General features: G+C 36.9%; 1 protein-coding gene across 4 annotated transcripts in view; it reads right to left on the bottom strand.

The window, feature by feature from the left end:
• The window catches only part of LRBA (LPS responsive beige-like anchor protein), a 367482-nt gene that overhangs the window by 20192 nt on the left and 328003 nt on the right, over window positions 1-19287 (bottom strand). For 3 of the 4 annotated variants that reach the window (XM_039698441.1, XM_039698442.1, XM_039698443.1), the window contains exons 50-53: window positions 16266-16458; window positions 13517-13579; window positions 10244-10399; window positions 6704-6871 (exon numbers count right to left, since the gene is read on the bottom strand). In XM_039698441.1, the coding sequence (XP_039554375.1) occupies window positions 6704-6871; window positions 10244-10399; window positions 13517-13579; window positions 16266-16458 (580 nt within the window). The remainder of the gene's footprint in view (window positions 1-6703; window positions 6872-10243; window positions 10400-13516; window positions 13580-16265; window positions 16459-19287) is intronic. The other variant, XM_039698444.1, reaches the window with a different exon arrangement.

The following is a 19287-nucleotide window of genomic DNA, read 5'->3' as shown; positions in this document are numbered from 1 at the left end:
AATATTTATTTAGGAATTCTAGCTAAATAAAAACGAAACAAAAATGCATTTTCTTTTAAAAGTAGCTTGGATAGGAACAAGACTTTTTCAGCAAGAAATGTGATTGATTTTGAATCCTTTGGGAGATTTTGTATTTTAGAAATTGAAAAGATTATGCACTTTGAAAATTTGCATCTGAGGGAGACATTCTACACATTTTCAATAGCAAAACTGTTCAGTGATTCTTCCCAATTAAATCTTAAATACAGTAATTGTATTTTTAAATGTGAAATCAGGCGCTTACTCACACGAGTCCTGCTACACAGCTACTCCACAAAACCCATTTATTTCCCACCCTCTAAAATATAGTACCCTCTAAAAAATATAAAGCTATGCAATGAAAGCACCCCCATAGTCCTCGTGATGCAAATGTGATACATACAGAGAGTAACATTTTCTAGTTTTATGGGCTAACATAAAAGAGGTAATATAATTTGTTTTATTCACATATGTGTGGAAGATCAATGCAATAACTCAGAAGAGAGCCCATTAGTATTAGCAGTAGTGATACAGTTACACATTGTACATTTCATAGCCCTGAAGATTTTTATCAGTCAAGCCTTAATTTCCTTAGCAAATAAAATTTCTAATTAAAAATATTTTGGTTTTTTTCAAAATATGAAAACTAAAACCTAATTGTGGACACATTTGTAGATATTTGAAAGCAACGGAACCATATTTTCATATTCCATTAATAAAGTCAAGAATAGCAGAAAAACACTTTAACTGCACTATAGAAATGCCTACCATTTTTTAATCACAAACCATTTTAGAAGCATAAACAATACTGAGACAAATTCACCACCATAAACCTCCCCTTCAAGAAAGTACACACAAACAAAATAGCTAAAAAAACCCAAACCTTGAACGCTTACAGATTTACACCCACTAACATTCATGACTGTCCTCTACCTGGTCCATGTAGGTGAGGGATTATTTAAGAAAACTGGAGAAAATGGGATATTCCAACTACAAAATCATGTGTTGGTAAAGGAATATCACAAGTATGTGTATAGAAAGATATTTGGTGACAAATTTTAATATATAACAGCTAGAGATGATGTCGTATATATTATTATAACCAATACAGCAAAACAAATTAAAAAACACCTTGCTGAAAGGAATTTACATGGAAGTGGCAAAGATATGAGAATGTTCAATACACTTTATAAGGGAGAGATCAAGGTCAAGATAAATCCTGAAGTATTTTGGGAAAACATTCTGTATCTATTGAAAGAGAATATCATTCTATAAGATCTCATGGGCAGTTAAGCCTCCAGAAAACAAAGGAAAAGGTAAGAAGAATACTAGTGAATGCAGTACAGGGATAAGACAGACAACATCCCAGCTGCCACAACTCAGAGGTCTCCAGTGACTTTGACACAGGAAAGTCAGGCAGAAAGATCAAAATAAATGAGGTATTTCTGAAACAGTGTAAGCAACAAGGTACGAGCAAAGAGACAAATCCCAGAGAGCCACACAGAGATGAGATGTAACTAACAAGGACATCACAAATAACATTCTAAAACAACGAAAATATGCCAAGTTTCCTCAAGAAGTTGTTTTGTTATTAAGAGCAAGCAATACCAGTAGATGATGCCACACAAAGTACTTTATGAAAAGGTCAGTTGCAGTCAGACAGTGAACACAAGTAAAACCAGCAGTGAAAACTGTTGTCTCAACTAGAGAATACCTGAAGGAGGTAAATGTTTGGTACTCAACTGGCCTGATAATAGTGAGCTGTGGATACTGTGACAATGAATAATCCAAGAGTTACAACAATTGTTTCACGGATACTGCGTGGGGTTCTGCAAGACTAAAAAACGTTTTGTGTTGTTTAAGAAGCAGGAAAAAGAAAAATTAGAGAGTAATCTGCTTAACCCCAACAAACAGAAAAATACTGGCAGGACATTTACATTTTTATATATACACAGACAATTTCCTACAAGAAAACAAGATGAGTAACAGCTGATTTGGATTTGTTCTGAACAAATCATGTCAAAGCTATTTTTTTCTTGCAATGGCAAAGTAACAGGATGTGTTCTGAGAGACCACGTATTTTTACTTTAGTAAGAACTCCAGTGCTGCTGCATATGAGCAATTTCTTAAAGAAAACAGGGAAGCACACATTCAGAAGATACTATTATATATTGGAAAGCTATATTCTGAAAGCTATTCATTGTCAAAACGGTAAATGTATTGATGGGCATTCCTGAACTGTGTACTAGCTAACATTTCCTTTAATGACCAATTTAATAGAATAAGACTGCAAAGTATATTTGCAGATATGAGTGGCTGCAAGGCTGCTGGAGGACAGGATGAGAATTCAAAGTAAGTTTGACAAATTGGAGAAACAGTCTAAAAAAGAATACACTTCAGAAAGTTTAAAGATGGGATTGCACAGCTAAACTATACAGAGGAGGAGACACAAGTGAATAGATTCTTCAGAAAACACTGAAATTCATATTAGCTCATGCCCGTAAAAGAACTGACAGTGTCATGGTGTTTTTAAAGAAAAAGATATTCCCTGGGGATGTGAAAATACTGGTCTGTAAAACAGGTTGTTTTCTACTTATTACTGGAAAGACTTCAGCTGCAGTCCTGGGTCTACTTTGAGGAACACAGTCAACTGAAGAGAGGAACACACAAAAAAATTAGAGGTCTGGAAAAACATGACTTATGGCAAAAAAGAATTGAGCTATTAAAGTTGGAGGCAAAGAATTGCAGGCCATGGCAATCCAGATAACTGGAAGTAGCTGCAAGACAGAAATAATCTGTTCGCTACACAAAGGAAAAATAGATAAAAGATGATAGAATGCAAATGCTGCAAAAAGAACTGGATACTAGGCTGAACACTGGGAAAAGACGACTAAGGATGGAGTTTCTAAGGCCCAAAAATGCATTTGCTGTAGTTTTTAAAGGAAGGTTGGACAAACATCAGTGGAGATTGGTTTTGGCATAGTTAAGCCCTCATTTGGAAAAGAGAATAGATCAGGTGACCAAAGCTCCTGCCCACCCTGTTTCCTATGGTTCTGTGATTACAAAGGAAGATTTGATCCCCCAGCCTAAGAAATGTCCAAACATCAGGAGTTGCCACTTGAGCTTCAAAGAGAAAGTGGGATCTGAAAGTGATGCTCACCATTTGTATGCAAATGAATTCTCTCATCTCTTTTCTCCAGCCATCACACAATCCCTCTTCCCACCCCCACTTCTTGCCTCCCCTCCACCTCCTTAGGCTGGGCAAGGACAAAACACAGCATCTTTCCACAGCCCTCTCCCAGGAATCTACACACATTCTACCACACAGGTCCTGGTGCATAATGTCACATCCCCAAGTGGTGCCTTGGAGCCTCTAAATATGCAGAAGCCAACTTTGTGTGCCACAGATCACACATGGGCTCCAAGGAGTACCGAGGGAGGGCCACATCCTCTCCCTCCTACCTCCCCCAAGCCAGACACATGCCAAGGAGAGGAAAGGAAAACCCCCTCGCACTATGCAAAGTGACTTTACATCTCCACAGTAAATTATGCTAATTAATGTGAAAGCAAAACAACTCAAGGCTATTCCAAAGGATAAAACTACTTCAGGTCCTCAGCTCTGCTCTGAATTATTACAAGGCTTGGTCAGAAATTGTCCCCAGAAACATTTTTGCATCAGAAAAAGGCCCGTGCTCCAAAGTGAAGTAGTGCCATGCGTTTACGTTTTCAAAACCAATTAATTTAGAAAGAGGAAAACTCTACATTTGATCAAAGAGCATAATGAATTTTTTTTTTGCATTTCAGGTTTTAATTTGAGAAGGAAAAAAATGATTTAACCTAAATGTAATCAAGCTGTTTTGTGAAGAATAAAATAGTTTCCAGCAGACGTGTCACATGTATAGAAATTTCATATCTCTGAGACCTCCATTTGTCAGATTTGGTTTACATTGATTAGTGCATTTGAGGGGTATTGGGGAGAAACTAAATAAGATAGTGAAACTCCATAGCTATAATTTCTTTAAAAAGTCAGCCTCAAAGTTAAAAGCTAAATTATGTAAATAATTAGTATTTCAGTAACATTTTTCTTCTGTTAAACCAAAACCAGAAATTTTTTTCAATACAATCAAGTTAGCTCAAGAATTGTCCTTGATAAAGAATACCAAGCCACTTATTTATCATGTGTGCCATAGCCCACCTGGCTTTTCAACTTAAGTATCATTCTAAAACATGCATATACAGAGCCAGAGATCCAGAACTCAGTTCTCTGAAAGTAAAGAAATCAGACAAGTAAACCTAAATAAAATGCAACTGGTGGAATAATGGGTGCCTAATAGGATATTATTTAGAGTAGATGGATCATACCAGCCTGCTGGCTGAGGTATATCTGAGGCAATAGGTACTATGAGAGGAGGAAAGAAACACTCCCTGGTTTAAATCACTTTTTCTTGAAATTACTCTGGCACCATGATTTGGTAAAGTCCCATTAGATGCACGTTGCTGTGAAGTCATCTTAAGATGGACATTAGAGATAATTAAACAGAGAAAAAATAGAGAAAAAGTATCAACTTTGAGAGTATGTAAAATGCCAGTGAATAGTGCTCATTGAAAGCATGAATAAACTGTATTTTCAAGTAAAAGAATCGTTAGCTTCAAATACAGAAAGACATTAGACCAGTAAAATATCAACATCCTGCAAATGGATGGAAGTTACAGCTGCAGTAACAGTGCTCAGAACCCAAAAAATCTGCTGGTGCTTTCCATTTCTGACAAAATCAGAACTAAGCAGAAACAGTTCCTTTCATTTGTCTTTTCAAAAAAATTTTTGACTGAACAGAGAAGCCTACAGACAGCTATTTCTGGGAAAAATTAAACACCCCAGATTACCATCTCTTTGAAGCAGGAACTGTCTATACCCATGTCTAGGACTATGTATAGTGCCATGAGATTCCGATTGATAACAGAGGTTTCCAGGCATGCTGTATCACAAAAAAACCTTACATAAAGGCAGTTGGTAAACTCAGGAGCCATTGCAATTCCCTAGAAGTCCAAGTCTAGTACAACTACAAGCACAGAGATTCACCAGGTAGCTACTGTGTGATTTTAAAGAGCAGCTAGAATTGCCTGGCATTGTCTCTGAAAACTGCAAAATTCTAATACCTTAGAAATCTGCATTAGAGAAGACAGTCAATAGAGTGCAACAAAATGTACAATATTTGAGTCAAATACTAGGTACAGAACCTCAGCAAATGATTTGTTAGTGTAATCAAGGAGCCTGTAGCCTCAAGGTTTTGTTCACACAGCAGGCAGGCCTGGCAAGTGTGGGATAAGCACAACTTCTCTAGGCACACTTAGGAATCTACGAACTCTTTGGACTTTCCAAGTTTTCAAGGTCAGCAAAAATAACACAGAGTTTGCATTTTCTTTAAATTGATAGACTGCAAAATATGTATAAAGTATTCACAGAGAATTTTTTTCCCTCAAGCAAAGTCATATTTATTTAAAGATGCTCATAAAACTCTGCTAGCCACTTCTCAGACAAACTCCCATCTCTTGAACAGGGCTGCTTGGAAGGATAATAGGGATAGTTCTCACACATCCTCTGCCTTAAGATTCTGCAACTGTGTGAATTGAAGTGCATTTTCTTCAACTTTTGAATAGCTTTCACAATCAACATCAAATAATTTGCAAGTTAAATTCAGATATTCGTTCTGATATTAATTAGTTGTGCTTCTTCAAAGTCACTCACATCATGCAATTTTCAGACAAGCCACCTCTGTGTTTCAAATTCAAATAACTCCAGATGAGTAAGAGAGTGAATATGGAACACACAGCTTTACCAAACTGATTAATTTGGAAGATGTCAGGTATTGTTTTGATTATACAAAACTGCAATATATGACAGATCTAATACTACTCACTTTCCAGATGTCTATTTTGCCCTCTTCAGAGCAGTTTTTACTAATATTTAAACAGGGTCAGAGAAGACCTTAAGTGAATGGAAGAATACCTAAGAAACACTCTTCATAGGATAGAATATCCTTTTCTTATCCCTCCCTGCAGGGCATTTTATTTTTTGCTGAACAGGGCCTCTGTTTGGCTGTGATGTGCCCCTAAATTTATATATATATATGCTCTCACAAGATGTCTTGGAAACCCCTCATTCCTGTTAAATGGCTTAATCCAGGCTTTTTTTCAACAGTACATCTGCCTTTTTTTTTTTGCTTTGGGGATCAGAAATTAATTTTTTTTTGTGTGGAGTGAAACTGGCAAAAACCAAGATCACTTTCTACCTTTCCTGTTTCATAATACACAGTTGAACAGTCATAGTGGTCACTGTTTTTTATAGAGTTAAAAGAGTGCATTGTGACGAATAAAAGACAGGATTAAGGAATTCCTGGGAAGTGGTGCAAGATAGATGAGAATAAATACTTTGGCAAGTGCAAGGTGAGTTCAAGTTGGGAGGGATTAAGACTGGATGAGGCTGGAGCAGGGTTACTCTGCCTTATTAGTTTGGTTATATTCTGTGAGCCCTGCTGCTTGCACTGCAACCAATCACAATGCCTTGCATGTGATTGTGAGGATTGGGCACATAGCACCCTACCTAAAATTCCGTTCTCTAAAGCGTTTGCTCAAGGCATTTTGAGACAAGCTCCTTATAAATCAGGTATTTTTGGCTTTTTCTTACCTCTTGGGTTATCACCGATGATGCTGGTTTTGCCATTCCAGTACCAGAGCAGCAAGGTTGCATCCCGGGATCCTGAGAGGATGTAACAATTCCCTCCAATGTAGGACTCTGAACGAGCCAGACAGGTCACAACATCCCAGTGGCCAAACACTACTTGCATCAGTTTACCTGGAACACAGTAAATTGATTCTTTAAAAACTACCCTCTTATTCTAAGACAAAGAAAGTATTTTAGAAATATTTTCTTTATCAAAAAAAATTCAAAATAGAACTGTAGTGGGGAGTACTATTTTTTTTTAATTTATTTGGTGGGAACTTAATTAAAAGTGCAGTAGTCCATACAATCCATACCAAAAATACTTTCAGTCCCTCAATATTATACTCTATTTAAAAGTGTAACTGGATTTGCTGAAGCCCAGCAATTGCAGATCTTGAAGAGGCAGGATAAAGATCACACACACACTTTTCTCATGCATGTACTCAGCCCCTTCAGGTAGCTGGGGCCAGGACAAATCCTGCACCCAAACACACTTTTGTGAAGCGTGATCCTCCAACGTGTGACCCTGGCTTTCTCAGCCCAAATGACCATTTGTTCTTTGGGCTGACTAAAGAACAAGGAGGAACAGAAGGGAAAAAGTCATGGCTTTGGAACAATTGACAAGACAGGCCAAAAGAAGAAACAGCAAATACAGGCTGCTGCATTTCTGAATATAAATAAATAAAATTAATGTTCTGTAAAGAATTTAAAAATAATAAGTAACATAGATCAGTGTTGGGACTTAAGAACATTTTTATAAAATATTTTGTTTCATGAACTAAAAATTATTAGTCCCTTAATATGGGTAATAGGGAACACTTCACAGCCTTTTCTTAACCAGTACAAAAGCTAAATAACTAAATAACAATTAATGGGAACAAAAGACTTAAGGGAGTGATTCTGAGGAAAGAACAAAAATAGAGTTTACAGCCCAATTTATAACAAGATCAAAAAAGTAATTTCATTAAAGAACCAGAAAAAACCAAGAGATCTATTTGAATTCTACAAAAAAAAAGAGGGGAAATTAATTTAGTACACGAAGAAAAAAATAAAATAACAAGATGTAATTTAAAGGAAACCTGTACATCAGATTCAAAATCAAACACTGAAAAACTTATAAGCCATCCCTAACCTTCAAAGGGAAATTGTGAGATGAAGTGCCACCACATGAGCCATTTCTGAGTGCACAGGGCAAACCCCTGGCTGCACTCTTACTGTGCATACCCACCTTGCAGTGCAAGGCTGGGTAACTCAGGGATCAAATAACTATGTGATATATTTTTCAGTTTTATCGACATTACCTGGGGTAATTTATACTTCTAGAAGGCAGGTTTATGCTATAAACATCACTGAGTTATAGAGATCTCCTTCTCAATTATTTCTAATTTTATAGGTTCTGTTCTAGAAAACAACATTTTACAAGGTTATTTCTGCCTGGTTATTTTTATTTTGTTACTGTACAGCCTAAGATTCAATGAATTTCATCAAAACAAGAAATAAGATTCTGGTATTTTAAATTGCTAAAAAAAAAAATTACTAATTTCATAAGAGTTCCTCAAACTTTCTTGTTTCCTTTAACATGAGTTGTTCTCTCTATACAGTAATATGAAACTTTTTCATTTGCACTCAGATATCCCTTTCTGACAGAACACATTTTCTAGTTAATGTTTTATTTGACAGCTGTGCTACAAATAATTAAAAGAAAAATAAGACTCAAGCCTGCAGTACTGAAGCTAAAACACTGTCTAGAATTCATTCCCACTGCTGAAGGAAGGTTTTATTGTGTTTCTGCTATATTGGCTATGTTGATAACCCATGATTTAAGTTGAAAGTATTTCCTATTAAAAACAAACAAACAAACTATCTGATAGGAAAATCTGATAGGTTCTTTTTTTCTTTTTTTTGTGCAAGTGCTAAAATGTAATTGAATTCAACACTTGTGATCACTTGCCTTCATGCATTACTGATCACATCATCTTTTCCCCTTGATGTTCTGTTGATTTCAAAATATTTCCCTACTTTATTCTAATTTCAATTTCAAGCAAAGTAAACTACATCTGAATTCACTTCATTTAAGCTACAGTTGCTATATTGACAAATAGAAGAAACAAATCTGAAACCCTTCTGACAATGGTATTTTGGTTTATACCCTGATTAGTTATGGTAGTAACAAGGTGCCTGGTCAATCTGCCATACACAGAGGAAATAACTTAAAGAGTTATTTGCAGTTCAGATTGATACAAGGAAAAGCTACCAAACCATACAAGTTCCTTCCATATGTGTAAATTAAAATAAATCCTTTGATATAATAGAATTATTTCTCTATTCATATAAATCAAGCACATACACTGAATATTTATTACTCCTAGCTATCCTTTCAGAAGATCCACTTTAAATTCACAGTTCTATGTAAATTTATTTTCATCAATGAGAAAATTAACCTAAGAAGGGTCTAACAAGATGTCTGTATAATGAATTGTGGGCAGTCAGTATTACATAAATGGAACTTCTCCTTTATACTTAAGGCTTTAAAATTGTAAAAATGACAGAAATACTGAACTATGCCATGAGATCTAAAGTCTTAAAATATTTTCATTAAAGACCATTCTGTTTTGTCAGATATTTTGGTTTGCCAAGTGTGAAAAACACTGTTAACTAATATATTTAAGAAATGATGACAAACATGCAGGATATTCCCTAGGGATTAATAACATACTAGAAAGCTTGATGGCACACACCCATTAACCACACTGGGTCATTAATCCCAAAGAAGTACCTTGCAGTGAGATCGCTATTTCCATTATAAGATAATGAAAGGAAAAAAAAATCATACCTAGTTTTTCCTGGCGTTCCATGGCTTTTAAATTCCTGTAGCTTCTACATGGAAAGATTCTTTTCTATTTAGCATGACACACATATGACTTCAATGGTTTGGACACACTCCAGCTGACAGACTAATTTAACTGCTGCCCATTTTATTGATCAGTTTATGCTATATAAAGGAATTCAGTGGCTCCAAATCAATTCTTCTAGTGTGGCATGGCTTTCAAAGGCTTTCATAGTATTATTTCACCAGATTTCAAAACTTCTCTTCTTATTCTATGGTACTTGCCTGTATTTTCTGAAAAAACCCAGTTCTCTGGTGCTGAAAACCAGAGTTAAATTCACATCAATACTTTAAGAATAATTAACTCTCCTGACGTGCCAGGCTTCGCACAAACTCTCACCTGTGAAAACTACAGTCCATCAGCCACATCCCTGTCCTGTAAGCTTGAAGTGTGAAGCTCAGTCTAAACCAGAGCTCCTTCTCTCACATTTGCTATCATTCCTCAAAAATGATAACATACAATACATGGCAGCAGTAGGCAAGGAAAGATTTGACAAACATCATTAATAGGGGAATAAATACACACTCCACCCCTCCTCCTTTATTTGAAACAGCAGGCTGACTATGAACAGGAAAAAAATCTTTTAGGCTGTTTCCATATTTTATAAATACATTACCTGAGTCAGTAGAGTAAACACGGAAACTCTTGTCCCAGAAGCCACAGACCAAGATGTAACGATTGTCAGAGGTGATGACAAAGCACTGGGAATGCACTTGAATGCTTTGGTCTAAAAGGTCAGTGATCTGCCTCCTGTGCATACCTGTATTGCTGGCTGAACCAAAAAACATACAGACCAAGACATTTTAGCATCCACCTTCACAGAACAAAAGCACAATTTAGAAACTTACATTCACACCAAATACATTCCTCACTTCCATTACTTTTTTCTTTTTTTTTGTGGCAGGGACATTTCCTTTCTAATTCTACTTTTAATTCTCATTACACTTCTAGGAACAATGCTAATTCCTTGTAGTATGTATTCTAAAATAGAAGAAATCCCCTTTTTAAGTGACATGCACCTTAGAAATAAATGAAAGATTGAACATAGGCAACAGTACACAGAAATGTAATAAGATTCTTTCCCTCCTTGAAGTATAGGAAATTAAAAATTACAAACAAAGCAAAGGAATGTAATGATAAGACAATACACAAACCACACAGAGGTTCAAATGCAGCACACAAAGGATCATGACTTTAAATTGTACATCAGTTGTATTTCATTGCAAGCAGTCCCATTTTGAAAAAAGAAAAACATCAGCAAACATCACTACTGTTCATATTTTTTTAAGCATGGCACAAATATTAACTAGCTTATCTCCACAATTAACTTTATGGTTGGGATAAATTATTTGCCCTATTTTGATCACTTAATCTTTTATTTCCTGAGATACTCTTCAATTGGGAACCCATAGAACGGACAGGAATCAATTAGTGAACACAGTTGTCATATTTTATCTTGTCCTTAGATTAATAAGGTGTGCATATATATATACACACACACACATATATAATGAAAATTCTACACTGTAGGAAGAACTTTCAGTGTGTGCTTTGTTCCTGAGGGAACCTGATTTCCATCCCAGACAAGTAATTTCTCCTGGGTTTGTCTGCCAACTGCTTGGAGCACCATTACTTCCATCCAGGTGGTCTTCCAGACCTACCTCTGTCTTGGTCTGGTGCTCTTCTTTACTCTTTTTTCTTTGACTCCTTTTTATTCTCACCGGCCAGCTACCTCCCAAGCCTTGGGCTTATTCCATTTACTCTGTATCAAATCTTTCATTTATTCATGCTTTTGCTATATTTAAAATGTTGATACTGTCTTGTCCATATGGGTAGCAAATAATTTAGCAAGGTGTTGCCACTTGCTCTCTGCAGGTAACACAAATGTGGCCTTCACTGATCTTGGGACCACTTAAAGAGTAACAGCACCACGTTATAAATGCACAGTGAATGGCTCTGTATGACAAAATAGCAGCAAAGGAACCTCAAAGGCATGCAGATCAACTAACTCAATGAGGATAATGCCTTCAAAACACTTCACCTCAAAAAGAGGTCTAGGGTCTGTGTCATATCAGACACTGCTGTTTTATGTCTTCCTGTAGACCAGGAAAATGGGGAGGGCAAGAATTCCTCCTTACGACTAAGACAGCAACAAGATTCCTGCTATAACCATAAAAGTGTAATTTTGTGGTCCTCTTAGGTGCCATTTCTAGGTAAATGTGTCTAGCCACAATTAAAAACCTCTAATATTACCTACATAATTACTTGCTTGCACCCAATGATGCTACTTAGCAATGACAAAGAAAGCCTTAAACCTTTTAAACTATGTCCAGTGTAATCACAAGGCTGATTTGAGATATATTGTAGGAAGAGAATATGAAACCATTTTTCAGAATGTGAACATTAAAGGTCTCTGTACCAATGTGATTTGGGGTTTTTTACTGTAATATTTATTTACACTTCTAAGATCTACTTGAGAGCAGGTTTTAAAGCAGAGCACAAATTTCCTTCTCCAAACATTTTTTGGATAAAATCTGTTTCAGGAAGGAAAGGAGAACTACAGCACATGTCTGCCTCATAACTATTGCATTATTCAGATGAGGATTGATTTCAGAAACTTGGGAAAAACACTTTAACTTTATCAGATCTATAAAATGGTTTCATATTCCCCACTGTTCCTAATCCTAGAGCTTTTCCAGCAAAATGGCTACACAGGAAGAGTCTGGCTCTACAGACAATACCACACTTCCTACTGCGATGCACACATTAGTTTTGAAATGAATTCTTACTGTCTGACAGACCTGTCATTCTAACCTATCCAGGCAAGCTCATCTTTGCTCTGATTTTTCCATCCTTCTATAATTGGCCACACCACTTTTCCAATTAAACGACACTGAAACAGCTGGCTTTTAAACTAAGCTCGAAGTTTAACAAAATTGGGGGGGCACGGATTCCTGTCTTCTTTGCTCCCATCCCACAGCTAGTTTGTGTTTTAGTGTTAAGTACTTGAGTTTTTCTTTTCTCATCATGTTCCATTTGCCATGCTACAGACTCCAAATATGCACTCCCCGAAGTTGGGCCTGTAATGAAAGAACTGACCAAACTCTAACTCTGCTAACTGAAAAATCAGCTCTATATAAACTGATAAACCTCTATAATAAAAATTCATGAATTGTATCTACTACACTGAGTCATTACATAAAGGAAAGACATTCTTCCACCCCTTTTTAATAAAAGAAAAACACACACAAATTTAACTGGTGAAGCTGATCAAAAGATGCAATATCCTTGAAAAATGAATACTAATATCTCAACACTAAACTGGAGCGGGCTGTATATTTCAACTTTGAAACTGCTTTGCAATTACACATTAATCCCCTCAGCCTGAACAGCAGGTCTATGAAGAAAGGATTGATCTCCTTTAATGACGGAACCCTAGCACCATGGTTTTATTTTTCACAACACGGTGCAGTTAAGAACCCCACTGTTATTATGAAAATTTCCTCAGCAAAGGAGCTCCATCACATTACCAGTGCACCGATTCATCATAACGTGCCTCGCTCCTGCTCATCAACAAGTCTGAGTGATGAAAAGATCCAATATTATCCTGACAGTACTTCATGCACATTCTCAATCACACATTATTACAGCATCCATATTAATTTTCACTGACACGCGTCCTAGGCCTGTTCAAATTAGGCAAACCAACGAGGGGGAGTTGATGAAATACCAGCATAGCCACAGCTCATTGCATTCCAATTTGCATGCAAATGGTTTATCAGGAAAATTCCATTCCCAGCAACCAGCAAGTGAAAAACAACCGTAATCTACACTTCAGGGCCACCATACAGAGCTTAATGAATCGCAAAGAGAGAAGGAAGTGACAGACCTATGAGAGGATCGATTTCCACTGGCAGCTGGTAAGGCTGGTCTTGTACAGCACCTTGATGAGCTGGAATTCAGGAAAGAAGATTTTAAAACTTTGCTTTTTTTTTTAATAAATGAAGCCACATATATTTTATAAATCAAAGCTACGCCCCTTTTTTTAACTATTCAAGATTCTTCTGCACCAACTGAATGAAAAACAAAAAACAATCCTAGAGCTTTTGCAGGCTGCTTATTAAACATTTATTTTAGATTAGGGCTATTCTGAATGTATGCCATCAGCAGCAGCTCTGGTCCTGAGCCATAAGCTCTAGCAGATGCTTTACTGGCAACCTCTCCTGTCGCAACAAAACAAAATTAAGTGGTAAAGAGGACTGAAAACAAAATGTGACAACCATCTGCTGACTGTAGCAAATACTATTTTCCTCTTTACTTTTTAAAGGACTGCTTTGAACAACTGAAGCACAAAGGACTTTTTTTTTTTAAAGTCAGTTTATGATGCAGAGAGGGAAATCTCACAGTCATCTCATAGTCAGCCAGTATGTAAGGATTCATCCTTCACCAAAACCCATTTATTCACGAGTTTGCATAGAAGTTAATATATTAATTCTGCCAACCCACATTTCATCTGGGCACCTGGCATACCAATAAAATGTTTATGTACTGAATTCTCCTGCAAGGGTAAAAAGAAAACCTTTTTTTCCACAGCTTCACTACAAAGAAACAAACAAACTGCTCTCCAGCACATCCCCCTCAGCAGCCTGCTTGGAAGGGAAACAAGAAATAATGGCTAAATAATTACACATACGATTTTTCTACCTACCATCCACAGCTTAATATAAAAATTAGTATCAATACCAGGATTTCTTAAATAACTGATTCATAAGTAAATTGAAAGTTCTACTGCAATGAAACATCAACATTTCATACAAAACATGAAATCTATGTGACAAAAAAGAGCATCCTGCTGGCTACCAGTGTCATTAGATGTCAGCAAAGCCACCAAATTCATATTCAAAGGCAGGAATGGGCTTTTTAATTACACATTAGTGACAACTGGTCACTTGGCAACTTTTTTATCATGATGCCTCATTAACAAAGACAATGCTAATCCCACAGCAGGGGATATGAGCAGTAATGATACCTGCCCTCTCATCCTAGGAGATGCCATTTTGGTATAAAATTGGAAGTCAACAATAGCAAAGGCTCAGGAGTCCACAGACAGGTATCTTAAGCACAGTACTCTATTAACAGCCTGCAACTCATGTGTGCTCTCACAGAAGTGGGGTGAAATTATTTTTTGTGGAATATTTATGGTTCGTTTCTGTTTGTCTAATGGCAAGACAAGTGTAAAATGCCTCTAAATGAAAAAATAGCAACTCAAAAGCACAGCTTACTCTTCTCCTTTTCAGAGGTGAGGGAAAAGCCTGAAAAATCTGAAAGCTCTGTTCAACTAAAACCAGTTATTACTACACTCACCAAACTGGTTGCCTGCTCATGGATCATCAACCAGCAGCATTCTGTTGAAATCAAGACCAGCTCCTACCACTTTTGAACATTCTCTTCCCATGAGCTATATGTTCACAAAGGCCATTTTTTAAAAGCCTTGACTATTACATGCCCACGGTCACACATCCAAGCTATGAGAGGATACTGTCATCCTCCTTTCAAAGAAATCTCGGGAGCCCTGTAAATAGTTCCTGCTTGCAACTTGTTATCTTAGACAAGTCTCCCTTCCCCCTTTCCTTCCCACCTTTCTCTTGAAGTGTTTCTCAGGAGGGTGAAATAATACATAAATGTTTCTATTTGAGAGGTAATTTGTAAGAATTAGGAAAAAGTGTGGGAGTCATCTGGCTTTTTTCAAAAAGCAATCAAGGACCATGGGTCGAGATTTCTTAGTAGGAATTTCAACCATGTAAGTGTTTCTCTGATGTGAGTATCTTCTATTTAATTTATTTTAGTAGAAGGTCATTTCCCCCCCTTTCTTTAAAAGTGTTTGACCAAATATACTGCACTGCACCAAAATAAACTTCCTTTGACAGCTTGGGCCTAAGACTGTCATAGTCATGGAAAGGAAGATGGATGTCTTTAAGATTGGAGAATATCAGAATTAAAAGCAGAATTATATTCTTAAGTACAGCATACTTTTAAAGGAAAATTAATTTTATTAGTAGTTGTGCAAATGGTTATTTTGTTTTCCTTTCACACTGACAATACACAAGCATCTACATAAGTAACTTTGGGATGTTTAAGATAAGACTTCCCATATATTTTATTTTCTAATTCTCATGGGCGGTCTTCAACTGCAGAATATCGAGTTTTTAAGCAAGAAAAAACTGGCAGAGAAGATTTCAGGCAAGTTCTACATGCTATAAAACTGCCTTTGACATGATATGGTTCAGGCTCCCAACAGACAGAACAACAAATTTAAGAGGAAGAGTGTGCCTTTATTATGACTAAATAGTGATAGACTGTTTTTGTCTTCTTGCTGTGGCAATGATGGTGCCTGATGGCCTGGAAAGAAACATATTGTTTTTACAAACCTTTGGTGTGCTACATATCTTGCTGCAATAGCTCAGATCACCTTTCCAAGGAGAAACTAAGCCCACATGTGAAAAGCCTGCTGTGTCAATGAACTGGATTTGTTTTTTCCACTTTAAACTCACAACAGCTCCGCAGCAAATTGTGACAAGACAAGAGAAGTGCTGCTGGATGGCAGGGGTTTCTTAGGCTCCAGGCTTTAATGTACTTACCAGGGAGGCTGTGCCACTTGTTGACAGCAAAGAGCCTGTTGGCAGTGACCGTGATCACGGCGGGAGTGGCCAGGCCAGGCTGGGTGTTGGCAGCCACGTGAGTGACCGGGGAGTTGGATGGGAATTTCAGGACCATGATGACATCCTGTTGGGCTTGCTCTGTGAACATCAAGGGGCTCTGCAGGAGGAGATACTGTTGAGTGCACACGACAAGAACCCAAATACACGGGAAAAGAGAACATGGGGAGGAGAAGAGACAGGACAAGAGAAGGAAGATTGAATTAAAACCCACAAGATCCGATAGAAGCTCCAGTAGAAAAGCAAATGCAATAATAAGTGGAAAGGCTTGTGGAAATAATAGTTGAGGCAGAAAATTCTGCCTGCACCCTATTAATCTTAGGTTTTGTTGAACACAGGGTGTCTGTATACAGACTTTGCTAGAGATCACAGCAGATTAAACTAAAAGTTTTCAATCGTCTATTTCTGCCAAAGGAATTCTCTTTCATATCTGCAGAGACAGTATGTCAAGGAAAGCAATGCCAAACCAGGAGGGAAACACAAAAAATAGCAAGCAAAAAAAATTCCTGCTCCCAGAGATTGTCTCAGGTTGCATTAAATTGGCAGACTGTAATTCTTTACAAGCCAGATGAGAACATGAAAGAACATTAAAATAAACAGATACACACATACACTAGATATATGTTCTGTGTATATTTCTGGTGTACAAAAATAAGATTTATGAATGCAAAGTAGAAGACTTCACTGCAAATGTGTTTCAAAAGACAAACATAATTAAATGCACTTGTGAAGAATACAAAGTGGACGTGATTACAGACACTATCCTACATTGTTTCCAGAAATGCTAAAGGAAAGGAATGAATCCAGACTCTCATTTTCAACATAAATTTTTATGTTTTTGGCTTTTTAGTTTAGTAAGTTGAAAAGTTTATTAACTTTTTAACTGAGTTCTCTAAGAATACTGCAAACATCTAAACAAAATATTGAGGATCTGGATATCAAACGTAAGGAGAAAATGCAGCATCTGATGGGTTTATTACTCTCTGGTACATCTGAAAAAAAGAGAACCCCATTGAAATGCAGAGGTACAATCAGCATGGTCACCAGTAGCCACATTGCTCAAGTATTTGTAATTTTCTAATAACCAAATTAGAATACTAATGAAGTGTCCTTGGCTATTCTCCACCTGCAATATTTCATTACATATATGTGTATGTAAGTGCATACATTTAATGTATATTTATATAGAACTAATAAAAAAATTAAATACATTTGCATTTTTATTATCACGCCTTTTAAAAAAGTTATTAAGAGTACTTAGAAAAACATATTGCTCTATGAATTCCTATTTACAGTCTTGCATAAAGGTGTAAATAAAAGCAACTAATAAGCTACCCAGACACCCTTCTGAGCAAGTGGCTAAAAGCCAATCAATATTATGAGTTAATCCTCCCTGGATGCTCATTCAATTAAAGGTGTCAGTAATGCCTCATCTGATGTGGCCTCAATTAAATCCAGCTATCTGATGGTTGAAAACACAAGGGGATACAGCAACAGCAGCAAAACCAGACAAATAGGCAGCCTTCGTGTGACTGCTAATTACTACACCTGGTGTATATTATGGCTTGTGCACTTAACACAGCACGTGGTAACTTCCAATTCAGCTGTATTCATGCACACACGCACACGAAAACAAAACTCAGTATATAATGCAACTAGAAATAATTCAAAATTGTGACAGGAAATATATCCTTACTGTATTTCAGCTCCAGGAATACTTTTAAAACCACTTAATATAGTGCTATTATGAAAACATGTATTAATATCCACAAAACCAGCAAGTGAAGAACTAAGGGCTTTTTTTTTTGGGTGTACCCCAGCCCAAAAAACCACAGGAGTTAAAAACAGCTAACTTCTTAGATTTTAACTTCTTCTATTACATACTAAATCTTCAGTAATTCAGCATCATGAAAAATATTATGATAAAACCACACAAACTGCTTTCTGGTATCAAATTTATTTATATAACAATGGCTCTGACTAATACGTCAATAATCAACTTCTCGAGTTGCTCCTCTTCCTGAAACAAATCCCTTTAAATTGAGCAAGTGCTCAGTGGATGGCACCACGACAGACGGACACACATATGGCAAGTGGCTGCATGAAGGGGAGTTCCTGGGCTCCCCAACATCCCTGTTTAGCAGGACTCCTCTGAAACACCCAAGACCACGACAGACGGACACACATATGGCAAGTGGCTGCATGAAGGGGAGTAGCTGGGCTCCCCAACATCCCTGTTAGCAGGACTCCTCTGAAACACACAAATCCCTGCAGTGTCTGCTGGCCTGGGACCTGGGCATGGGGCACAGGCAGCTGAGCAGCTCTCAGGTACAACCCGTGATGCATTTGAGAAAGGCCAGTAGTTCAGTTTATCAAGGAAGTTTACACTTCTGAGACTCCTGCATCACAAGGTTTGTAAGCTGCTTTGGAAACATTTCATGTTTCGGTGTAGTCTTTTTAAACCTTCTGCACTTCAGATATGTTTTAAAATTAATAACTTTAGTCTGCTTGAGTAGAACATATTTTCTTCTTGCATGTCCTGTATGACATGCTTTTGTTTTTTTGGGGTTTTTTTGTATTGCAGCGTAAAATGTCCACCCTAACAGTAAGGAAACGTAACTTTTTGAAAATCTTGGGAATTAGCAGACCATTTGCTCCACTTGTCAGACTATCACTTAACATCCTTAGTTCTGGACCTACGACAACACAAATGATATTTTAAACACAAGGACTGCAGACAACATGATATGAAAAGTGATCAGTAATGTAATAATAGTTTGTAAAATAAAATTATATTAGACACAAGTAGAGGTAAAAGGGAAAGCATGTTAATGCTCACTGCCTGGATTTTATCACCCTAGCTTTACTGCAAAACACATTTAGTCACATTCTTTGCTATGTAAGTTTCAGCTCATGAATTCCTAGTAATCCTGGTTTTAGGGGA

The sequence above is a fragment of the Passer montanus genome, unplaced genomic scaffold, assembly GCF_014805655.1.
Source record: "Passer montanus isolate IOZ18808 unplaced genomic scaffold, ASM1480565v1 scaffold125, whole genome shotgun sequence".
NCBI classification, from domain to species: Eukaryota; Metazoa; Chordata; class Aves; order Passeriformes; family Passeridae; genus Passer; species Passer montanus.
Note: the sequence above shows the minus strand (reverse complement) of the source record. Positions and strands in the feature narration are given on the sequence as shown.